The sequence below is a fragment of the Falco biarmicus genome, chromosome 2 (genome assembly GCF_023638135.1).
Source record: "Falco biarmicus isolate bFalBia1 chromosome 2, bFalBia1.pri, whole genome shotgun sequence".
In the NCBI taxonomy this organism is placed as follows: Eukaryota; Metazoa; Chordata; class Aves; order Falconiformes; family Falconidae; genus Falco; species Falco biarmicus.
Window position 1 is genome coordinate 27734791 of NC_079289.1, and position 26202 is coordinate 27760992.

Consider the following 26202-nt stretch of genomic DNA (forward strand, 5'->3'; position numbering starts at 1 on the left):
GTTTTAAATTTAGAGGCATTTTTGTGTGTTGAGAATACATACATTGATGCAAGTGATGAATATTACTGAAAATGTCAAAGGTATATTTATGAATATTTATCAATCGTTTTACATTTTTTAATATTTCTAAATTACTTTACCTTCCTATGTGGTTGATACAGCAAATGTATGCAAAACAAAAGGCAAAGCCATAGTTTGCTATACTGCCTAGTCTAGGATCAATCTTTTGAACATGTAATCCATTAAGATCTGGGTTTCAATCAGATTTAACTATTTAGATCCCTTTAACTTGCCTATGCATGGACAATGGAAGCACAACTAAAGTACAAAACATTGAGACAGGCATCACCCTCTAAACGTGGGGGTGCTGATGATTCTGGTTTTTTACTGAAATCTCCTTTCCATCATGATCTGCTAGAACTTCCTGACATATGCCGCAGAAATTAACGTGCAGCGTTGCCAGCTTTTTTCTACAGATAATTGTGGGCTTATATGGTTTTGATGCAAGCTACTGCTTACTACCGTTACTACTAGCAAGCTCAGAAGGACCAGAAATTACTTTATTTGGTCTATTTCTGAATCATCAGCAGAAAGGCTGTATTGGCCAGGAATCATTCCCTGGAGTACATCCCAAAGCAGAAGTACTGTACTGGCAATGGAAAGGAGTAACTCTTCAATACTCACTAACATATTTTTTCTGTCTGTGGTGAATAAAACTTAGCTGTATATATAACTGTAGAAGTGCTCAGACATTTCATTTTTTCCTCAAAAGAGGGGCTTTTTTTCGGTTAACTATCAATTTCTGAACAACATGTAAATCACCTAAATTATATGCCCTGTTTCTGGATTTAACATAGAAGAACAGGTACTTTCAGAGTGATTCACCTTCATCACAGGAAAATTTCCAAAATATCTTGGGTAAATTACCGTGTGGAATAACCTATCCATTTATATTGCTCTGTGGATCTGTTTTAATGATGGAGACTAGGCAACAAAGATCAATATATATGTTGGATGATGTCTAATCCTAAATGAGATTGAAGCACAGGCAACCTGCAGAAAACACAAGCTCATGTCACTTCTGTTGGGAGGAAGTCCTCCCAGAAACAATGATTAAAAAGGCTGGATAAAATTGTTGTTGTGAAACATTTTTAACTGCTTTCCTCCTCAGTTGAACTCAACCCTTTGAGCATTTTTGTTTCAATGAGAAACTGGAGCTCATTAGTAGTGATCTAGTGAAATCAATGGATGTTTTAATTGTTATGAATCATATGAGGTTTTGACAGTCCCAGCCCCACTTTTTGATCTCTTCAGTCCCACCACTAATCTTCAAGTCATGCTTTTGCCTCGAGAAATTAAATAAGTTTGGCTAACTGCCCTTTCCAGGCATCTGACAGATATTGGTATTTAGAACTGATTGAACACTATAGAAAAATTAACTGATTGGTTTTTCCTTCAAATTATAAGAAACAAATCTACTTAATTTTTTAAAATAACAATTTTAATTTAAAAAACGAAATTATTTTATTAAAGATATAGTAATATTTCAGGCACATAAAAGAAATGGTTTTAAAAAAGATTATTTAAAACGTATTTTTAAATGCCCATAGAAAAAGGAGAAAATCCACTTGGGGAGAAAAACTGTAGGAAATCTTTTTATGTAAAATATTTCAGCCAGTTCTAATTGCAATATTTGTATCTTTGCTTTTTCAGCAAAGTCTTGAATGTCCTGGAGTTATTTGGTACAATTTGCTATTAAGGAAATAGATACAATATATATTCTGTATATGTACATGAACATATACAGAAATATATATACTAATTGCCTCATTTACCTTCCTTTCTGATGATGGGCTGGACGTTGCTTTCAATTATATTAATTTCTGAAAGTATAGAAAATGGAATATAAAGTACATTCCATTTGTAGTTTCCTTATAGTAATGATCAGTTAGATTTGGTCTGGCCATTGATGTGGATAAAATCACAGATATTAATGGATGGAAAAGTAACTCAAAAGGTTTTAGAATACAGATCTTTGTTCTAGTTACTAAATGGTGGTGTATACAAGTCATCTGCAGGCAAAGTCTGTTGGCGTGCTCTTTGCCTTTCTGCCTTATGAAACCCACTGGTCATGAAACCCATGATTATGAAAGCTACGTAATAATAATGGCTCATACAATTCCCTGCATAAAGAATTGCACAATTCCCTGACACAAATTAAAATCTTGCCCTTTTCTTTTGATTAGGGAACCAACCTGGTAAACAGAGGAAACCCTCTGACATTCAGAACTACTCTTACACTTGATAGAACATCATGAAGAGGACAAGTGTGGTGCCCTTGGAAGATGGAGTTGTTCCTCTATACCTAAGACAGACTCTAGTATTCATTGAACATCTCTGATAGATTGTTATTTGACTCATATCCATTCACTGGTAGAGAAGTCTTTACTGGTAGAGGTCCCAGCTTTCCTGTTCCTGCATTCAACTAAATGAACAGTTACAACTTTCCTCATGTCTGACATTGACCTTCTTTGCTTCAGTTTACAGACATCGCTTCTTGCACTACTCTCGCTGGCCATTGGAGATAGAATCATAGAATAACTCAAGTTGGAAGGAACCCATAAGGATCATCAAGTTTAACTTCCTTCTCCTCATGGGACTACCTAAAACTAAATGATATGACTAAGACTGTCCAGATGGTCCTTGAACTGTGGCAGGTTTGGTGCCATGACCACTTCCCTGGGGACCCTGTTCCAGTGATGAACCACCCTCTCGGTGAAGCATCTTTTCCTAAGGTTCAGTCTGAACTTCCACTGACACAGTTTCATCCCATTTCCTCCTGTCCTATCACTGGTCACCAGAGGGAGATCAGCACCTCCCCCTCCGTGGTTCCTGTTGAAGTTGTAGACTGCGATGAGGTTACCCCTCAGCCTTCTCTTCTTTAAGCTGGACAAACCAAGTGGCCTCAGATGCTCCTTATAAATCTTGCCCTTGAGACCTTTCACCACCTTGGATGTCCTCTTCTGGACAGACTCAAATAGTTTGATGTCCTTCTTGTATTGAGGTGCCCAAAACTGCACACTATACCCAAGGTGGGGCCACACCAGTGCAGAGTGGGACAATCACCTATCTTGACTGGCCAGCTAAACTGTGTTTGATGCACCCCAGGAAACACTTGGCCCTTTTGGCTGCCAGGGCACACTGTTGACTCATATTCAACTTGCCATCAGAATAGATAATTGCATTTTTTGTTCCAAGCGTCTTTTAACTTTAGTGCATCCATTTTCTGTTTTCAAAGGTCTAATGTGATGGTTTCCATTTCTACAGAGAAATGTGAGTAGATCCTATAGAAATTTTATCATGTACCTAAATTCAAAACTCAAAAACCAAAGCTTCAGGAGGACCTTTGTCTTCTAACAGTTGTTTTAACAGTTCTACTTTTTATTCAGAAACTAAATGCAAACCCTGAAAAAGGCTGCAAAAGAACAAGTTATTCCTTTTTTACATTTACTTCTTAAAAGGAAAATGGTCAGAACAACTGCCTCTCATGCAAGCCTCATATTTGCACATATGGGAAACAAGTGGAACAGGTGCACTCTGTCCCTCTAGAAACATCAATGAAAAAGAAAGCATCTCATTGCAGAGTTTGGTCAATGCTACATCTTGAAGAGTCAGCACAGTACAATGTTACATCTTGGAGAGAGAGACAGTACAAGTCTGTTACGCACCAAACACTGAACCTTGGCTAAAAACTGGAAAACAATATTTTCCATATGTATCTTGCCTACCCCAAAGAGTTTGAACAGCTTACTTCAGGGTTACTTTCCTGTCAAACATCTGGAAAGGAAAGAAAATGCATACAGTAGCATAACTGCCAGAAACATTCTAATTTGAGTCTTTCTCTTCCTGTGATTCATGGGCACATCTTACTTTCCCAGAATTCTCTTTCTTTTTAATTGAAAAAAAAAAAAAAAAGATCTACAATTCAAGATTGAAATTGGCAAGATTTAAAAAGCAATCTCAAACCCATCTGGATGTATTTAGAATGAACTTACTGTAAAACGTCAGTGGAATCTCTTTGAAGGTACTGTCACGAACAAACTATAAATACAGAAAAGTAATTTTAAAATTTAAAAGAAAGTATACTTGGCTTCTAGTTTCCTAATGAATGGGGGTAGGATTCTCTGCTTCATTGATGTAAAAGTTAAGCTATGCTATTTTTCAAGGTCTTTTCATTCGTTGTTGAGGGAGAATATAATCTCAAGAGGTTAGCTGAGTTAGATAAGAGTGCCTGTTTTTCTCCACAGGCTATTGAGGCTGGTGGTTTTAATGCCATAGCATTAATTTTTTTTTTACTCAATATTTCCTTCAAAGACAAATTGCCTCAAGGATTTAGAAGTGATTTATTTTGCTGGAGTGATAAAGTGTACTTGAAACAAAGAGCAGATTTGGGCCAGTTCACATTGGAGTTATCCAAATACAAATATTCTACAGATATGTGGTGTTAAAAACATACATTCTAACTATTGAGTGCAGTGTATCATTCATTTTTATATTTGGGTAACTGGGAGCTATTGAATATGTTGTCTGCTGAAGAAACATAGGGACGAGAGAATCACTTACGAATTATAATGTACATGATTTCACAGATCCTGCCAAAAAGATGAAGGGATAATTATTTAAAGAGTACCTTAATTTGAATGTACTTAATCAACTTCTTCAGGATTGTAAGCAACTGATCATTTCCAACAGGCAGATCTGGCAAAATAAATAGGCATATAAGAGTAAACATACATCTGTGTTCGTTTTAATTCCATTTACAGTGATCAGGAGATGTATGTGTGCACTTATACCACTGGAAAAGATAGCCTACAGCATCTTGTCTTCCACATATTTAACTTTCACAGAATTTCAGAGTTGCCATGGTTTCAAGCAAGGCTCTTACACAAAACAGTAGTGAGGTAAATTTGCTGTTTCTTTTTCCACATACGAATTGTCTTTTTACAGGAATTAACATTTTTAAGTTATTGCACCTGCATAACTTGTAAATAGATTCAGAAGAGTGTGTATAAATTACATGAACTAATACTCACCTGCTGGATATAGGAGTTTATCAATAACATGAATGACACCATTGGTTGCCATGAGATCAGATTCTCTTGACTTCAGTTCATTAACCAGAAGAGTATCATTTACCTGGGATAGGATGAAAAGAGACCACAAGTTATTAGCGACATTAAAAAATATCCCCAAACCTTAATATAGCATTCATAGAAGTGCAGCCCACTCTGCAACATGGATAGACGTGAAATGTCAAATCCCTGTTACAAGGCTGTATCAAAAAGACTTTTTTTTTTTTTCAACACGTAACTGTTTTCAAGTAGAGTTTCCCTCCTTGGATGGTTTTAAGAATGTTTGTCACCTCAGGCTCAAAGCCACTTCCAATGAATACTCCTTGTGTCAAGTGGTAAAGAAGAATATTCCTGAGAGCATTTTTGTCTCCTATTTAAAAAGAAAAGTAGAATTAAAAATTAAATGGTAATGTATAATTCTTTCTGGAAATTTTAAGGATTCACACAGACTTGAGCCAGAACTAGGCACAGTATGAACGAAACTATCATGAGCACATACAATTTAGTCTGTTAAGATGATGATAAAGGGGAAAAAACAATCACATGACAAAAAGGTTCTTAGAACATAAACATAGACATTATGAGAACTTTCAAGCAAAAGAACAGAAAAGGAGTCAGCATTTTCTTATTTTTCTATATTATTTTCTCTTATTTGCTTGCACATCTAATCAGATTTTTTGCCCTTTTCTTAACTATGCTTCACAAAGCATTCACAAACACAATGATTTCAGGACCACTAAGCAGTGAGCAATATGAAATTTCACCAAGCTACTAGACAAACTCCAGCCTTAACATAGCTGCAATTAAAGGTAACCATAGCTAACAATTAATATAATTTTTCTCTTGTCGTAACATGCTTTTGAGATGACTGGGGATAACTCACAACTCTTTATATACACACATCTTTTCCCATCTGGGGAAGGAGGGAGTTGATATTTACTTCAGGCAGAAAAGAAGTCTTTTAGAGTGCTGTTTTTCTCTGTTCTTACAGAGACCAGATGCAGCTTGGAGAAGCTGGGAAAAGGGAAAAACCTCTATTCTAGGGATGTTTCTCATATTTCAAAGTTTGACATTTTTATTTAGGAAGAAAAGAAAAAACTCAACATTTCCAAAATTGTCTTAAATGGAAATGGATTCTGGAGCCCAAGCTGGTGTCCTGACAAGGCTGTCTGGTGCTCTGGGTCCATGGAGATTCAGTCATAGGATAGGCTGTAGGAATACCCATAATCTCCCCAGGAGGCAGGGTACCAAGCAGAGCAGTTTTGAAATACATGTGCCATTACGTGGAATATTGACTGTTCTGTTACAAGTTTCATGTTAACATTACATGCTGATGTTGATTGTTAATAGGACTTTCAGCCTTGATGAAACTGCAGTGGAAATACTGTCTGGTTATAAGTTTTTCCTGGTATGTCTTTCAGTGAACATTTTCCTTTTTCTGCTTTTTGCTTTGATGACTTATTTTACTGGAATTCACTTTACTACTGAAATGAAATTAAATGCTCTTTTTCTTCCTACTAAAATCAGCACTCAGATTTTGTGACTGGACCATTCATAAACAGCATCAAGTTATACACAAAGCCTAAGCATGACCATTCAAAAGCTGTTTTCACAAACTGCTTACCTTTGTTTTCTGCCACAATGGTTACTGGCTACAATAATCTTTGTTTTCTGCCTGTCTTACAAATAAAGTATTTCTTTATAGTCCTTCAAAATTTACATATTCTAAGGTTTAATTTTTATGGTGAAATCAACATAATGCCTTTAAAGAAAGCCGAGACAGAATTCCAGAAAGTAATCTCTGCTTACAAGAATCTCACTTACAAGACAAGAAATGGACTTTCTGCTGCAAAAGGATAGGGAGGTAGACTAAAATCTCATCTACCAAGGAAAGTAAGTAGAAACTGAGTCAGAATCATAGGAAAAAGTAGAACATAAAGCCCCTTGAAAAGCAGAATGGCATATAAGTGTATTTTTAATTATAGAAATATTCCAAAATACCATGGCACTTGGCTACAAAGTCAAGTTGTGAACCAAAGATAAAAATAATAGATTTGATAAACTCAGTCTTAGTTAGTAACTATATAGTCCAATAAAAACAGAATAATAGCATTTATCAAGTTACTTCACAGCCTTGAGACAAGCTTAAATTCATTATGTAGCTATCTAACATTAGTCATTTAGGCTATCTGCTAATTCACTGTTAGTCACTAGAGACACACTACACTGGAAGGTAATTTATATGACTATTGTAATTTTAAATGGCTGAAGAGATAATTCAAAATCATAGTGACTCATTAGTGGGTTAAAGGCTGTATAGAGCTGGGATTTCTGCTTATCGGTGCTTTGAGCTGGACTCTTTGAAGTCATTAAGGTTTCATGTGATTCGACTTCATCTCTTCAAACTTTGATCTGAAAAGTTCAGGAACAGAAAATGCGACTGACCTTCTGGATGTGGGATTCAAGGCAACCACTCCTGCACTTGTGAATCTGGCATGGGTCTATTACTCTCAAATATACTAAAAATATCTATAGTGCTGTGGCCACAGTCTACCCCTCTAGTGGGAAATTCTATAGGAAATTTAAAATATTCACTGTGCATTTCTTAACTTATGGAAATAAAGCATGACATTAAAGAAATTACTTTTAAATCTTGTGAAAAATCTACATAATTCCAGAGTTGAAAAGTGTAAGATGGAAAGAAATTACATAAACTGGCATTTAGCAAAATATATTCAATATTTAACTTGTAGTGCACAGGTAATATCAGAGATCACTGGGTGGAGGCAGAAAGCAGAAAGTAAAGGAAAGAAAGGAAAGTCAATACTACATAGCTTTTAATGCAATGGTCACAACCAGAAAAGAAATCTGATAGGAAAGACTTTTCAATTTAAAAATGTCTATAGCAAGGTTTAGTGATGAAAAGTTGAAGCTAATTAAATGAATGAAGATTTTTAACTTTGACGATAATTACACCTTGGAATAATACCTTAAGGATTGAAATTTAATTTTAAATTCAGGTTGGATGCATATTTCCAAAAAGATATTTCCTCTAGCCCCCAAGAAAGAATTAATTTAGGGAGGTCCTATGACCTGCTCTATGCAAAAGGTAAACTGTTTTATCAGATAGCTTTTGTGTACAAAGTGCACTAGCCACTTTTCCTATAGATCATACATTTGCTCTAGTTTTCTTATGGTACTTACTTATCAATATATCCTTATCGTCATCAGTCAAACCTTTAAAGGCATCGTTAGTTGGAACAAAGAGAGTCCATTCTCCAGGCCGTGACAGAACATCATCTAAATCTGCAGCTTTCACCAGACTGAGGAAAGTGCTGTTTACAATAGACAGACAAACCACAAATATATTCTGTTGAAATGTGGTAACTATACTCGGATCCAGGTGCTTTTTTCCCTCATGTTTTCTGATAGTGCATCAATCTTCAAGCACTGTCATTATTTCCCAGAAATAGACAGTGGGGGAGGGGAATGAGAAAAAAGAGTAGCAAACTGAGGAAAATGGATTTGAGAAAAATATTAGAAGCCTGGATGAGAGCAGAATTCATCAAATAACCCCCCCCCCACGCACACACATCAAAGAGATGAAGCAGGGGGGTGCCAAGGGTTGTTGCTGTCTCTAGGAGTATCGAGATACTTGCAGGAAGGGAACAGAACTATGTACTGGAAGGGTATGCAATCATGTTGCACCCATATGGAATTGTACTGATTAATTAAACCTCCAGGCTCTGCGGCATTTATAGTTCTGAATGTATCATGCAATCCAGCTAGTCCTCATACTCCTCTCATTCTGGCGTTTTACTGACTCCTATGTGCTGCAAACAACCATTCTAGCATAAAGTCTAGGAACTCTTTCAGCACACAGCTGGAGGAGAACCATTTTATTTTTTCTTTCCTACCCCCTCTTCTTTTTTCTTTTTTTTTTTTAAGAGGAGGAAGTAATAATCCCTTCCCTGACCTCCCTGCCCCCCAAAATCCAACAACGCACAGTCCACAAGTCCATTTCTCAGACTTGCTGTGTCGTACACATAATTACACCTTGTAGGAAAGTCTCAGTGCTGTCAAAACTGCTACTCACCTAAAACGTTTATCATTTCTCAGCATTTCATGCAATGTCTTTTCTGCTGGATTGATGATCTGTCTGAAGATGTGAATAAAACCATTCCTTCCTTCTTTACTTCCTCTGACCATGCATGAATTTTCAATACATACAGCCTGATTAAAAGAGAAACAAGTGGAGCTATTCACACAATGATAATCACTTATATATATTTGATAATATTAGATGGATGCACACTTCCCAACAGGCTCCTAAATTTAAAAATTATATTCATATGTACTTCCTACAGTGAAATTGTGTATTCTTGACAGGCAATAGCTTGAGAAAGCAAAAGCAGCAAAATTTGGACTAAGTTTATATGGTGTAAACATTTCCAAACAAATTTCCCTTGAGAATGTTCTTAATTAGTTCTAAAAAATAGCTTTAAAAATTTGTTGCTATTGGAGTGTCAAATCTGGAATCCTGTTTCCTTTTCCTGAAAAGTCTTCCATGCAACCAAAGTTTCCATCAATAAAGATATTTATTTTTATTTTTTTCCTAGCTTAATGGCTTGAAAATTGTTGCTAGATAGTCATAGCAGTAAATGTTGGAGGTTTCATTCAACTTCACCATCTATTCTGTCACGATTTTCCATTCTCATGGTTGGGATATGTGTTGTTAGAAAGCCCCATTCACTTACTGTGCGATACACAAAGACTCTAAGCACTTTTCCTCCAATTGTCTCCAGCTCTTGTCCATTGTACAGTTCATTGAGCCCAACTTTCACTTTTACAATGTGATTCTGCAGGATCGTTTTAAGAAGGCGTTGATCCATCCTTAAGGTGTCATCTACAAAGCCATTTAAACATTAATATATAATGATTTATATAGTGAATTGTCATTTAAGTAAGGTTAACTGTGAATGCTATATTAAAAGACCATGGAAATACTGACTCTTTCTTTGAAATGCTTGAGTTAAGGTTTGTACTTTCTTCTGTGTACACAGAAAATGAATTGTTAAGGGGTTTCTGCAAACTGTCATTCCTTAAATTCAGTCATTAACTCTTGACATAGCTCTGATTAATTAATATAAATAATATGGCTAGTGATTTATATGCGGGCCTGCTCCATCTTCTGTATTACTGCTGAAGTTCTTATTACAACTTTTCCTTTATGTATGTGCACCTTAAAACCTTTCCAAATGCACTTCTGTGGTGATGAGTCAACACTCACATTCTTGGGGGAAGGGCAGGATGCCCTTGTGGTCACTTATTCAAATATGCAAACACCTTTTTTTTTTATAGTATATTTGTATGAGTTTTTCTCTGCTTTAATGTACTGGAAAATACCAAACTTCTTGTATAAATTTTTTACAAATATATAAATTGTGAATTTAATGATTAAGGGAACTGGCAGTTCATTAATATATTTCCTTTCCCACAATCTGTCTGTGCATGCATATTTTCTACCTTATTTTAGTGATACTATTTCCATTAACAAACGGTATCACTAAAAATAAGCTGTGCGCCCTGGTAGTTAGGCTTGTTTTGTCTTTCTGCATGGTATGTATTTTGGAAGCATGAAGTATCTCTGTTTCTCTAGGGCTCTTTCCTTGAGACTTAGAACAAGTACTGGGGCTTATTTGGAAAACTATCAGGGTAGCAAATATTCTTGTTTATTTTGACATTCAAAGCATAATCTTTTAAGGCTACTAACCTGAGAAAGCACCATTCAGAGGTGCCAGGAGAGTGTATTGGCCTTCTGGTCTTAGAGAAGATGCCAGTCCTAGCTGTGCTACCAGGTCTGTAAAAGTAGTCTGCTGGGCACCCCCAAGCTCAATGACTTGCTTGGCTGCAAATAAAAGAATAGGAAAAGGTATTTTAAAACACAGTTTATTCCTTTTCCTGATTTGGATTCTCATGCTTATCCATACCAATATAACAAGTAATTTAGGTAAGATCATAGAAAACATCTTCAGTGTAAGATTTTCATACACATCACTGACCAGAATCAGGAATTAGCACTTCATCAATGAGATGGATAACACCATTGCTTGTCACAATATCTTTGCGTTTCACCATCTTCACTCCATTCACAGTCAGACTTTCACCATCACAACCAACTTCAACTGTGTTTCCTTCCAAGGTTTCATAGACAGCTCCACCTGTGATGGCTTCAGAGCACTGGAGAGTATTTAAGATATGGAACTTCACGAGAGCTGTGAGAAAAGAGCAGGAAATTCATATATAGGTGTTTGGACACATATATTCATATATATACATGTATAATATTCATATATAGGTGTGGAATAAATTATTACATTATTACATTTACACTATTTTCAATAGCTTACTAGCTTATCCATCATATTTGCTTATTTACATTCATAGATATTTTGTTGGAAGTTATTTATATGAGAATTGATACTGTAGGCCTTTAAACAATATCTATGGTAAAAAATCTTTGGCATCCCTTGCATTATGAGAATATACCGGTTATGCTGCGATCTCTGTGTAACAGAGTATATAACTGGGTGACCGAGCATGATATGCTCCAAATGGGCCTGTGAGTACAAAACTTTATAGGCTATGCAATGTCGACTCCAGATTTATTTTTTGTTATGACTTACTATACAAGTAAGATTCAGTGTACTCTGTGGGTACCAAAATAATCAGCCAAAACCTCCTGAAGATAAAGTGGGAAAAAAATAACCAAACCAAAAAACACACCACAACAAAAATGTCATGTTTTTTCAGGATTCTATTTTTAGTTATTGTCTCACATTAAAATTAGTCCAGACCCCCCTCTTCATCATTCTCCATTGAGATACTGCACAGTGACTTAACCAGGCTACAATGAAATGACGGAGAACTCGTTTAGTGCAGTGGAACTCATAAATGAGCCTTCCATTTCTAAGTGGTCCATTGCCTTACTGTCCACATAACAGACTGATTCAGCTATTAGTTTTATTGTAGTTCTCAGAAGAATAAGTGTGCTGACTGTTACAGTTTGTCAGAATACATAGTATAAATTCAGTTCAACTTGCAGGGCAGAGCTTGCCTTTTAGAAGAACATGTCTTTTTTGTATGAAAAAACTGTTCATAAGAAAGCTATGGAAGAATTCCACATTCAGATATCCCTGCATTGCTAGAGACAGGAATCTCTATCAGAGCTATGCAGCTGAACTCTTAAAAACATCGATGTACCTATATTTTCAGTTTCTTTTCAACTGTTTTGGAAATTAAGTTTTCAGTGACTTTGAATCTTTAGTAAGTGGAAAAATCAGACAGAAGAAATAATTCTTCCTTTATATATGAGAGTACAGGTGCTCAACTTCAGTCACTAGGATAATGTAGTTTTTATCTTCTGATCCACTCACCTGTATTTCTCATTTGCAAAAAATGTTACATACCTTCAGAAGCCACCTTGTCACCCATGATCCTTTCTAAAACCCCCCTTGGAAGTCGTTCAAAAGCTTCATTAGTAGGAGCAAAGAGTGTGTAATGACCAGGCTTTCCAAGAATATCCAAGACATCTGATGTGATGGCAGCAGCCTAGAAAATAAATTTATTTTAATATTGGTTGTTTAAAATATTACCAGAATACATTGTCTAGTTTCACCTAATGACCACAGGTACTAGACTGAGATCAGTGTTACAGAAAGATGAAAAAATGAATTGACAAAAAGTAATAGAAAGTTAATTTAGTGGGGGAAATGCATCTTGATACACTGAGTTAGCACCTTAATTTAGCACTTAAATTAAATAGCAATCAATACATTTGCATAGGGGTGACAGCAGAGTATAAATTTTTATTATGGACTAAATTTTTAAATGAAAAGTTTGAACATAGAGGTTTTAGCAAATTAGATGAAAGCAATAGTCTAGCAAAGCTAATGATTTGCCCCATAAATAATAAAAATTTATTACAGGTGTATGACTAATTTGTTTAAATACTAGGAGGAGTTTTTGAATCACAACAGGAGGCTGAGGGGTGGTCTCATTGCTCTGTGCAGCTTCCTGAGGAGGGGAAGTGGAGAGCAAGGTGCTGAGCTCTTCTCCCTGGTATCTAGTGCAGGGTGCATAGGAATGGTTCAAAGCTGCATCAGGGGAGGTTCAGCCTGGACATTAGGAAAGCATGGCAAAACACTAGAACAGGCTTCCTAGAGAGGTGGTCAATGCCCCAAGCCTGTCAGTTTAAAAGACATTTGGACAATGTTCTAATACCATGCTTTATCTTCTGGTCAGCCTTGAATTGGTCAGGCAATCATACTAGATGACAATCATAGGTCCCTTCCCACTGAACTATTCTATTCTATCTTAAGATTTGAGGTCAGGAAAATTTTTCTCCAGGTTTTTAATCCCTAATGTGGTACACAGGCCTGGACATTAAAAAAGAAAAGTTAAACACAATTGATGAAAAATTTTCTACCTTCTTGTGATGAAGAGGTAAGCAGTCAGAACTAAATAAAACCCAATTCAATGTTTTTCTAAAAATGTAATTTCTCTCTTATTCCTTAAATAAATTTTCTTAAGTTGCTTATAAATCTCATCTGTACAACCTCACAATTTGGGTGTTTCCATTATCAGATCAATCTTAAAAGAAAATACTATAACAATATGTATTTCTTTGGCAGCTACATCCTGTGCTCATTAGAATCGAATTCTGAAGAAAAAGAACTATGCAGGAAAAGTAATCAAAGATATTGTGAGAATATATGATGCTTTAAAGGGTTATATGATAGAGTATGCCAATATAAATTATGAACAGATTTGCCAGAAGAACATATGTAAAACTGAACACATGTGGAATTGACTAAAAAATTTGCTGAGTTAAATTTGAAATACTATTAGCTCAATGTAAGACAGAAAGATAAAGTACATGTGAGAAATCCGCAATCTGGAAGATGCGAATAACCATCCTCAAAGTAATGTCATATTAGTCTTAGGACTGATTTTGCTTAATGGTTTCATTAGCACATTATCTTTTGGGGCCAAAGTCATCAAAGCAGTATGAAGTGCAAAAGCATACACACAGGAATTAGCAGGTATATGTGTTATAAACAGGGGCTTACATCCTTTGAAAAGTCAGAAAGTTAAGTGCAATGTGATGCAACTGAAAAAAAACCCAAGCATGATGATAGCATGTATCCTGGAAACCAGTAAGATTTTTTTCAAGCAGAGTTAGGGAGGTATGCAAATTAATATAATAGGAATAGGTAAAACCTTATCTAGGATTAAGTGATAATGTCTGCTTAAAGTTCACAGAAGTTAAATCCAAATAGAAGAGATACAACAAAGATTACACAGGAAAAAATGAAATAGATAGGGCTTCTTTTTCAGCTGGAGACTAGAAATGCTTGGTTTTTATATTAATTTTTTTAAGGGGTTTAAATGATGAGGTTGCCTATGACTGTCATGGGCTTGATTTAAAGGATTCAGAGGATCTTTTCCACCTTCATGCTGTTGCATTCAATTTTTTTTATTATTATTTTTTGAGGACATGGAAGAGGGAAAAGAATAAAAGCTATCTGCAAAACTGTGGCTTTTTTTTTTTTTAATATGTGCAGCATGAAATCCCATTACACTAAGCAGATACATTCTCCAGAAAGAGAAATTAGAAAATTGGACAGAAAAATATCTACTTCCTCTCTGCAAGAAAAATCCTTCCTACACATTATCTACTGGTGTTCTGAAAGTTGTTGTTAGTTAGGTTCTGGAATTTGTTTGGTTTTTTTAAATTTTTCTGTTGTTCATTGAAATTATTCATATTTATCTAGCACCAGACACTGTAACTTACGTTCACACATTTCATTACCTTTGTATTTGAAGGGAAGACACTTTTCCATGTAGAGGGACACATCCTGTCCTATTGACATAATCTTCTCTGATCCACAAAAGATCAGAAGCAGACTCCCTATGTAAAATATCGTTTGCTTTTTTATATAGCTAGTCTTGCAATATTAACTGGAGTTCTTAACTTTATTTCTGTCTCTTACTGAACTAATCCTTCTTACTTCCAGGTATCATACACATATGGGGGGAGGGGTGGGAAACAAACACAAAAAAAATAAAGGAAGCAAAAACCTAAAAGACCAGAGAAGCATTTTTATTCTTGTCTTACTCTAAGAGATGAAAGATCATCCTCAACTTCAATGAAATCTTGAACGGTATTTCCAACAGCCGTCAGGACACGATCAATGACATGAACAACACCATTGGTAGCAATCTGGTTGCCATGGATGATCCTGGCACAGTTAACGGTAACAACCTAGATTTGAAGAATCAAGTAGTAGAAGATTAAGCATTAATTTTATTATATACTTGGAATTTGATTCTTACAGATTGGCAATTCATGTACTGTATATTATATATTCACTATTGTTCTTTCAGTTTTTGGATTTTTTAAGTAAAACCTAAGATTTGAAAGGCAAACTAAGCTTCTGGAAAGCTAGTAGCAGATTTATTCAGGCTACTCTGATTTCATATTCATGTTTTATTTCTTATTGCAATTATTCAGATTTGTTTTCCCTATCTGGTTAATATGGTGATTGTATCAGTTTTTACTGATGTAAACTGTATCCAACATAAACATTTAGATGCACTTAAGGCAAGAAAGATGAGTGACTTAACAGGGACACTTATAACATTTATAAAAATGAAGGTTTTTTTCCAACCAAACACTGAATGTGTGTTCCCTACAATCTTAAATGCTTCTACTGTGCATCCAATTCAAATAAGAGATCTGATTTAATATTATTTTGTAAACACATGAAGATTAATAGTAGATTTTGCTCTCAGAATTGTTATGATCCTTTTTGGCCACAGAAGGCTTAGTCTTTTAGGAAGAGTTTGAACTTTGATTTCTAAACAGCAAACAGCACATGTTCATTAATTCTTTCTCAGTGATTAGTCTACACAGCAGACAAAATTTCTTCAGGAGAAAATGTATTATCAGTGGCAACTGACTTGCTAGATGTTGAACTTTGTATAATGGATTTTCTTAGCTGTACAAGGAAATAGAGGAAAAAATTCAGCTATAACTGTAAAATTATATTAGGAAAAAAGAAAAAGAGACCAGACTTACCCCATTAGGATAATGGTTAATAAGCAATTTCTGGTCATTATACATAGACACCAGAGTCATGCCATTCTTAAGATCTTTTGTTAACATACGCTTGTTTACCATGTGGTGGTGGAGAGCGTTATACAGTTCAATATTTACATTGTCAATCAAATTCCTGTGAATTTCCTGAAGAATAAAAGAATTTAATGAATTAGAAGCTTCAAAACATTCTTCCAGTAAGGAAAATGTATCGATTGCTTTACCTTAACGTATGCTTTCAATATTCAACAATGGATATCTCCTGTTAGGAGACACAACTTTGATACCTAGCAATCTGGCTCTACTTAAACGATGGTTTAGTCTGATTTACTCACAAATAGAAGATAAGGTCTCATCACAAAGTCATTGGAGGAGCTTTGATTCAGTATTTTTTTAAATAAAAACATCACTAAAGGTAGGACACCTGAATTGCTGGCAAAGTACAATTATACTCTACATCATGCAGTTGCTGGAATTCCAGTCTCTTTCCTCAAAACACAGCAACACTAACAATATTAATATTTGTCATGCAATAATAATGTCATGCAATAAATAAGAAAAAACTTATAGTTGCTTAGTACTCCTGAAAAAAATTTCAGACTCTAGCTTCAGCAATGAGTTAAACATGCAAATTATTTTATTATATGGTAATGTCCTTTTATATCTAAAATATCAATATTGTTTGTAGTCTACCTTATCATAGGCTAGCTGTTACAGCTAAAACATTAGGTGAAAGACACTTTAACACATGCACATGCACACGCACGTGCACACACACACTTACTGTACTTAATTGCTCCCAGGCTTCATTGCTTGGTGCAAAGAAAGTGAATGATCCTCGTCCCTCAATCTCTTCTCTCAGCTTTGATATGTCTGAATACTGCTGCGTGGAGGTAGCTCCCACAATACCAAGGGTACCGTAAACATGATCAATAGGAGCAACTAAAATAAACGTGAGATAGGAATACTGTAAACTCTTCAGTCACTCAGTTTCTCACAATCAAATCTACTTTGTTTCTTTTGGTTGGACAATAATATTGCCTTTTAGAAAATGTTTAATACAATATTACAACAATGTGCTTGGATTAAAATTCCATTGTCAACATACTCAAAAACCATCCAAACATATTTGCTTGGGTTTTTATTTGTTTTATTGTTGTTGGTTGTTGGCTTTTTTTTTTTTTTTTTCTTAATGAAAAATTAGATCAGATGAAACCAAATGCTGTAATGTTTTCTTTAGAAGAGTTGTCTTGGTTTGTGCCAACCCAACCTGAAATGGAAGGCTACCTATTGAGGACAGGAGTAACTTCCATCTAAATCACAAAAATTGCAATGAAATAAGTGTTATTTGGTCATGGTGGACCAGAATTCTTGTGAGACCTCTTGCTCTTCTGCCAGTGTGTTTGTTTTGTGCATGTATCGTTTCATCCAGAGAATAAGAATGGCCATAGTCTCACAGTTGAAGCACTGCTACATGGAGACAGGCATCTAGAAGTGAGGAATCTGCAAGTGAACTAGTTTTTCTTGGCTTTTCTTATGGTCATGGAGAGAAACAGGCAATTCTAGAGTGTGACTGACCTCACCCTAATGTAAACATCTACAGTGAGATTAATTCACCTGAACAAACTGAACTCTGCCTTAGGTTTGACTAACTATCATTGAATTTAAAATGATTATTTCAGATGTAAGGATCTAAAGTTATAAACTATATTCTTTCTCAGGGTACTCTTCCCTGCTGCAATTAATTTTATTTATGCAAAACAGAATAGCACAAATAGAAGAAATCAAGAATTCCTGTCTTTATTTTCACTCTTTAATTTAAAGGAATAAAAAATTATTTTAATATTTATTTAAAACCTATAACACTTTCGGTAAATAATATTCAAGTCTTCTCAAGAAAAGGAATAAACAGAATTTAAATATGCCACACCTCATGCCCTGGGTTTCTGACCTCACTGGTATGCTTTAGGTTATTCTTGAGTGTGATGGGAATAGGAATAAAACTTCAGCAGCTTTGGGAACTGCAGACACTATAATTTCTCTCCAGTCCAACAACTGGAAGGAGCTGGGAAACTTCAACTGCATGATGAAATTCAGTGCTGGCTGATTTTTAACGGTGTGCAATTTAACTGTATGCAAATGAAGCTGTGTATTCTTAGGCAGTAAATCTTTAAAAAAGGCAATTATTTCTCAAGATGACCTTTGAAAGTCTCCTATATTGTAATGGTTCTCATATACTAACTCATCCATATGAAAATAAACTTGTACCTGCAGGACATCCTCTCATACCATCCATCTTCATATAGCCAGGACAGCACTCATACAAGACAGTTCTGTGGGATATAGATAAAAGCACAATTAAATCATATACAGGACAAGTGTATACTTTTTTTAGCTAATTCTAATTTTTAACTTTTTATTATTAATTTTTCATTGCTATGTACACACTCTCCAGACCTTCATCCCTTTTTTATCATTCAGCCTTTTCTTTATAGACCAAAAATTGGTTATATTTTACAAATTGTAAGGCTTTTGAATTTATGGAGTGACTGTCATCATTAAGTTTAAGTCCTAGGAAGGAACATGGGAGGGGATGTGGAACTCAATTAGAGTTATTAAAAGATTATGTGACTAGAACAGCAGCTGAAGAAAAGTAAATGAACTGTCTATCTTGAAAAGATTCGATGGGATTGAAGAAAGGTAAAAATAAAGAAAGTGAGGACATTGATAAAACCTAGTGGCAGCAGGGCTGTAAAGGAAAAAGAAAAAAAAATAAATTACCCAAACAGAAATTAAAATGACAAAAGTACATATTGGATCTAGGGACTAAACAGGTATTTAGGACAAGGTCCTGTGGATTGTATGGTGATAGAAAGTAGAATGTTAGAGCCTCAGTTTTTCAAGGAAGTCTTTGAAAAAGCTCAGGAGTGAGGGAGAGATCTAGTAACGGACAGACATAAAGCAGGTTATAGAGAAGAAGACAGGGTGGATGGACACAAGGGGAAGTTCACTGTAGATGTAGTGAGGGTGAAAACCAGAATACAAGTCAAAAACAGAGTTAAAAAAAGTATGTCATCACAGCATACATAGTATTTAGCAATACCAGGGACCAGGAGCTGTTATATAATGATGCAAATAAAGTATTCTTCTTTAATAGGTATAAGCTATACATAACAGTGAACCAGGGCTAACTGATAATTCTATATTGTAACATTCAATTTAGCATTGATAGTCTTATAAGTTATAATGTCTTCTTGATTAATATGACAGAAATAAAAGCTCTACCATAGAACTGCTTGACAAATTCTCCTTTCTTACATGAAAGTGCAAATTCATTAAAGTTATCACAGAGCTGATTTTGGCTCCTTGAGAGAGGGAATGCCAGCAAATTATACATTACCAAAGTTTAAAACAGAAACCTTAAGAAATTAGATTTCTGATATTTTCAAATTATGCTACACTGTGGATGACAAATTAAAACATCATGGTTTTACAGAAGTTATTTTTATAGGTATGGCCAATGTTGGCAGTGCTAGAATTCTGAACACTAATTCCTTGACAGTTTTTGCTACCACAACATTCCAGTTTTTAATCTGTAGGCTCTTTCGTGGCAGATGAGTACACTTCTTTCATTTTTCCTACACTAACAAAACATTAACCACAAACACATTAAAATGAACAGCTTATTCAAATGAAAAGTTGGACTTAAGACCTTCAACATCCAAACTACTTGAAGACATTGAAAAATGAAAGTAGACTGGAAGAACAATAGCATTACAAAGCATTCTTTTAAAAGTGAGGATTGTAATTCTGTATTTGACAGCAATCTGATAGAGCTGGTGAAGATTAAAGAGTTTTTTTTAAAAAAAAACAACTTAGTCTTTCATTTCTCTGTGCTATGAAAATATTTTGTCTCCATTCCCTCATATACGTATACACAGATGAGATATTCATCCTTCTGCCATGTGCATCTTTTCAACTGAGGAGCCATATACTGAAAGCATTTGTATAGTACTTTTCAATAGATCTCTTTCTTTAAAGCAATTCACTGAATGGCTGTTGCCTGGCGATGGAAGAATAGCATACAGTTTAGGCTAAGATTTTCTAACTAATAAGGGAATTAACCTTATACTCTTCCTTCTTGTTGCATCCCTGCCAGAAGCTAATAAAAAAAAAAAAGGTCTGATTAAAGAAAACTGTGTAGTAAAATAGGAGTCAAAATGTTCTCCCAGCTGTGTAAAATGCTTTGTCATGAGAAAATATTTCTTCCTTCCATGGGATAGAAAATCTCTCCCACTCACCCCGTGAGCAGCTATGAAATATTGCAGTATTACTTAGCTTTTGGAAAAAATAAAAGAGGAAGCTGAATTATAAGCATAGAATAAGACATGGCAAGTTTAGTCTTCTTACCATGTCCAAAAATGACACAATTAATGAAAGGCAGAAAATTGGCTGAACAACACAGTTAAGAATGAAAATGCTTCTTCAGCCAAGCATTACAAGATCAGTGATTTTTTTCTGCTATCTAAATTGTTATGTACAACTCAGGGTTTTGTTGATTTTTTTTTTTAAGTCAGCAAGGGTTACTGTAAGTTCCCACTTACAGTATTCATATTCCCTTACAACTGACTGCAATTAGAAGGTCCATGTATCAGCTGTATTCAAAATGTAGTGAGAAGCATGGAATGGGAGAAAAAAGATCTGTATGGAGGATCCCACAATAAGATTAGAACCAGCTAAAACTCAGTGCAAGATGCAGTTCCTCAGCACCACCTGTCTATAGACACAGTACACAGGGGAAGTACCATCTCACCCCATGTTATCCTCATCTGTATCTCTCTGCTAGTTCAATATAAGATGGTGCCCAAGTGAAGAAAGCAGTAATTCAGATAACAAGCAATGCTTGATTTTTGGTGTTTTGGTTTTTTGGGGTTTTTTGTGTTTGGTTGGTGGTTGGTTTTTTTTGTTTGGTGGGGTTTTTTTTAAAGATGTTTGCAAAAAAGCATTCTTGAATTTTTAGAGTTTTTGGAATTTTTTTTTTGGTGGGTGTGTGTGTTTGGTGGGGGTTTTTTTGGTTGGTTTGGTTTTTTTTTTGAGTGGTGTTTTTTTGTTTGGTTGGGCTTTTGTAGCACAAAATTGTTCTGACCTGATCCAAAGAAGTATATTCCAAAGGAAAAAGGGGGCATGGCAACACTACCTTAAATCCTTGTTATTCTTGGCTAACAGAGCCAGTTTTCAGTTTATTCAGATCAGCTCTGTGACTCATCTGTTTCTACTCCTTGCTGGCATGGAGATAAAATACTACAGTGAAACAGTGGAAAGACTTCTGGTCCCATAGACTGATTTTAGCAAATCTTTAAGTTGCATCCCAATTGGAAATTTACAGTAGAGGATAGAAAGTGTACAAATTAACATTTTATTGACTATATATTACAAGTTAGGGAGGACTTGTTAACATGGACATACTAACATGAGAAGAACCATTGTCCTTTGGATTAGCATTCGTGTTACAGTAACCTCTTGAGTCACGTCTGCATTTCTGTTTTGCATACAGAGTATAAAACTCCCATTAACAGTTAAGACTAAGTTATAACAGATGTTCCAGTACATCCACACAAAAAAAGCCCCTTAGGAGTTTTATGACTTAACTCACTCTCTCACACACGCTGTTTTCCACCTCCAGCCTTGCTCTGTGAGTGCTTGTACAACAGTAGGAGTGTTAAAAGAGGAAGAAGAAGGTAGGTGGTGTGATGCGTAGATTCTCATGCTCAAATCCCCCCAGCCTCACTGCTCAATATTTTCCTGCAGTTGGCTGTAACAGGCTTCTTGCTTACAGCCTTACACAGACTCTGTAAAATGTTTTACAGCTTACATTCCTCTAAATTCTAGTCAGTGAAGAGAACAAAGTCACCACCTGACTTTAGTTCAATAAGTCCAATCTGCCTGTTGCTTCAGGCTACTTTTCCTGACACATGAAGGTATCTACCACTGCATAACTCATTTTAGTTCTGGAGCTCACCAAAATAATGAATTCCCTGTCAGATTTGTGCTGAGAGCAGACTCTCTCTCATGGGAAGACGTGACAGCTATCTAGGAATAAAACCACAGGAGTAGGTTGTATTCCAAAACTGACTTTGAGAATACGCAAGTTTCAGTCTAAATAATCCTCAGGAAATACCCTTCTTTCCAATATGTCTGCAGCAGAATAAAATGTAGTGCCAAAGAAGTCAGTGGTATGGCAGACTTTGCTCAAAAGGTGAAGTATTTTGAATGACTAGTAGCATGTCCACTGAAGTAAAAGGGAAGTCAGTATTATAATGCCATCTGGAGGAGAAGGAATGCCATCTGGAGGAGAAGGAAAGATTCTGATAAAAACTATAAACCTATGGGTCCTGAAAAAAACTGAAGGTAGAGGTGGGGCAAATAACCACACACGGTCTAGTTTGACTGGAAATCGATCATTATTACCATCATCAAATGCATAAAACCCTGCAGTCAGTATGAAAAATTACTTCTAATCTGCCTGGATTTGCTTATAAAAAAAAAAAATCAAAAATCAGGAGAGGAGAGACTGGTTAGGATTCCAGACAGTCAATTACATTCCAAAGAAACTTCTAGGCATTTAGAATAATCAGATTGCTTGTGTGGGTAGGATGTTCATCATGATTTATGCTATGTCTACTCTAATTTACTGCTGTTACTTTCTTCTACCTCCTTAAACACTATTTAGTAACCAATAAAGTTTACAGTAACAGAAAACTAAATGTGACAGCTTGGCCCATGAAAATCAGGTCTTTCCCTCAGCTCTGGTGGGGCCATGGTATCATTCTTCATGTCCAGACTGACTTTAGAGTTGAGACTTCAAAGCCATAGCAGCACTTGAAAGACAAGACCATGTGCTGGAATCAGTGTCTCGCTGTATCAGAAGTATAACTCAGCTCTATTTATTTATGGAATGCTGTCAGAGCACTGAAAACATTTTCTTAGCAAGAAAATGGAAAAAAAACCCACCTTCCTACTACTACATCTTCCCTTGGTCTTTTTCCTAAGGATCCTTTGCAACACTGTGTTATGACATGTAGCATCTTTCAGAAACCTCAAAAAATGAAAAGCCTAAGACACCCAAGAGGAGCTGTAGAAACCACAATCCAAACCCATTTCAGGTCCTTGTCTGACTACTGTCTGATTTACATGTTTGATTTTAAAAGTGATAAAATCATTATTAGAGCCATTTTTCTCACAAAAGTAATAATTTTGGAATCTTAATCGCTTTTACATTAGTAAGTATAGGGATCATGCTCAAAAAGGACCATGAACATAATTGTCAGCCAGAACAGCTGAAAAATGAAACAAAACGTAAAGCTGGCTTTAAAAAAAATGAAAATAATAAATAGGAGAAGGAGACTTTTTTAGTTATGAAAGTGTCATATATGCAGACACACTGAAGAGAGCAGGAGAGACTGTAGCCATATTAGCACTGCTAGTGATGCATACATACTCTGCATCATTTTTTGTGCTCCCCCCCATTTCCCAGCACAAACTTAGGTTGTGTCTGGACTTAATTCTTTGTCAACATAGAATTCTGCAACTTGCTGTAAAGAACTGTTCAATGAATTTCATACATTTAACAAATTCTTGTAGTTGCAGTTTTAACTTGAAAGTATTCTGTTTGGAAAAGCTCAGTTTGACTCAATGTGAGCTATGTGTAATTGTTTAAAGTCAAATATATGTAGAGATACATTTCCCAGAATTTATTATTGCTTCTATGTTTAGAAACACTTTTTTTAACCTAAAGAATGAACTGGAAAATGTGGATCTTATTTACTCATTACTCTGACAATCAGGAGAATAAAATTGTGACTAACATTGAAAATTATCAGTCGCTTCTTGTTCCAGTTTTTCTGTCTAGTTTATTTAATGAATTATTGTTGATCAGAAAAACGTTTTCAAGAGAATTTAAGAGCTTGTTTACAAAGCGAATCACCTTCAACTGGCTTACGTTGCTAACACTGTGGGTATTTTTCTTCTATTAAGCTCTGTTAAGGAAGCCTTTGGCACAAACCCCAAAAAATCTCTATTCCACATTACATTAACATCTAAACCAGTGGTTCATGTTCATTGGGAAAGTTTTAAGAGTACATCTTACTTTTCAGTGGAGTTAAGCTCTTCATACTTATAATATGCAACATGTATCAACATATGTTTATGTCTTAGGGCACACAATCTCTCAGTGACTATTCAAATTCTGTACTGAAATATTACTTGGGTGTTTGGAAGAGTTTTATAGGCTTTGACTAAGAGACTCCTAATATCCAAAGACAAGAGCTGGAATTGAAGCTTGGACTCCCTGTTCACTCAAGCCTTTCTGAAAATGTCACCCCAGACCTATTTGGACCCTGTAAGAGGATAGTGGAGGAGAAAAATAATGATTTCCTGTGACAATTGCTGAGAAAATTATCCAAGTAATTGCATAACAGCAAGAGAAATTGTGGTACATGAGAAAAACATCAGTTTATTATATTGGGTAAACAATGTCAGTTCCCATTAAATTACTTCATTCTAAGTGGCAAGTGGAGTAGATAAGTTCAGGACTTGGGATTTTGCATATGTTTACATTCTGAAGCTGCTCTATAGCTGACAAAGCAGCAGTGACTTCGACATTTTATCACAGAGAAGGCAATGACGTGTGTTCTGAAAACTGACAATTGAAATACACACACAATTTCAAATGAATGCCAAACTCACCCAGATTTAATCTGTATCCACAGCCACATTCTGATTTCTTTTTCCCTTGTGGATACATGGTCTGAGCACACAGCTCTGTTGGGTAGTGCTGAGTTCTTTTCACAATTGGCCTATTAGATACCTCTGTGGTTTTGGATATGTCACGTAAACTCAGATCTCTTCATGTTTAAAATAGAGCTATAAATACTTGAATCAGAGAAGTACTGCCAAAGCTAATACTTTGAACTCCTGAAACCTAAAAAAGGCTATATACTATGCTGTCACTTTCAATCTTTCTACTCCTTTTGTGATTATTTTTGGCGATAATTATTGGATCAGTTATCCAGGTGGTTTTAGAAGTAGCTAAAGAGAAGCTGTAACCCTGTAAAATTATGAACTGAATTCTTCCTGTGTCTGCATTTGAAAGAAACAGTTTGACTCTGAAAAAATGAGAGTTTTCTAATTGTACATTATATTATCTCAATGAATGGGGAATAGTTTTGAAACAAAGCATACTTACGCTTTCTTTCCACAGATGGCTCCCTGGTACCAGTTTCTACAGGTGCTGAAGTATTTCCTTTTTGTTCCCATAACTTGCTGAAGGGCACAGACATGTGGGCTATGGGTGTGAGTGAGAAACATTTTAAAAAGAAGTTTCTGTACATCTTTGGAAACGTTCTATATAAAATCACAGCAAATACTATTTCTGTTAAGCAACGGTAAGAAGTTAACATCTGGCTTCAGTTCCCAGGGCAGGTGTGTTTTCAACCAACCACAGTGCAAGGTCCCAGTACTGCCCAGTTGGGTTCCTTGGCAAGCCCACCCTCCCAGCAGGGACAGAAGATTTCCTTCCATTTTGGTTTGACCCTCTGTCTCTGATGGGCAGTGACCACCAGCTGTGCCTAGTCAAGTCTCAATATGCCTTACATTTCTCCCTTCCCCCTGTAAAGTGAATTAATTACCAGCCACCAGGGGCTGAGCTGTGAATACCATCAGGCTCTTTCCATTACAGTTTTTGTCTTGTACACATCTGTGCAGCTGAAGGTCATGGGGAAATAGGAGGAAAAAAAGTGCTTTGTTCTTCATGTTGAGGAAAACCCTGTCTTCTGTAAATCTATCAGCTATTTTGATTACCAACCATTTGGAGTACCACAGGCACCTAAGTAAACATTCTGGGAATTACTG

The 26202-nt window shown here is 35.7% G+C and overlaps 1 protein-coding gene across 9 annotated transcripts in view; it reads right to left on the bottom strand.

The window, feature by feature from the left end:
• POSTN (periostin) overlaps positions 1-26202 on the bottom strand; it is a 38084-nt gene that overhangs the window by 10714 nt on the left and 1168 nt on the right. For 5 of the 9 annotated variants that reach the window (XM_056328835.1, XM_056328831.1, XM_056328838.1 and 2 more), the window contains exons 2-16: positions 25538-25636; positions 18562-18626; positions 17078-17235; positions 16276-16440; positions 15313-15459; positions 12602-12743; positions 11195-11407; positions 10906-11040; positions 9890-10038; positions 9229-9365; positions 8337-8467; positions 5372-5502; positions 5094-5196; positions 4691-4758; positions 4056-4101 (exon numbers count right to left, since the gene is read on the bottom strand). In XM_056328835.1, the coding sequence (XP_056184810.1) occupies positions 4056-4101; positions 4691-4758; positions 5094-5196; positions 5372-5502; positions 8337-8467; positions 9229-9365; positions 9890-10038; positions 10906-11040; positions 11195-11407; positions 12602-12743; positions 15313-15459; positions 16276-16440; positions 17078-17235; positions 18562-18626; positions 25538-25636 (1889 nt within the window). Of the gene's footprint in view, positions 1-1835; positions 1884-4055; positions 4102-4690; positions 4759-5093; positions 5197-5371; positions 5503-8336; positions 8468-9228; positions 9366-9889; positions 10039-10905; positions 11041-11194; positions 11408-12601; positions 12744-15312; positions 15460-16275; positions 16441-17077; positions 17236-18561; positions 18627-25537; positions 25637-26202 lie in introns of all 9 variants that reach the window. The other 4 variants (XM_056328830.1, XM_056328832.1, XM_056328836.1 and 1 more) reach the window with 1 other exon arrangement.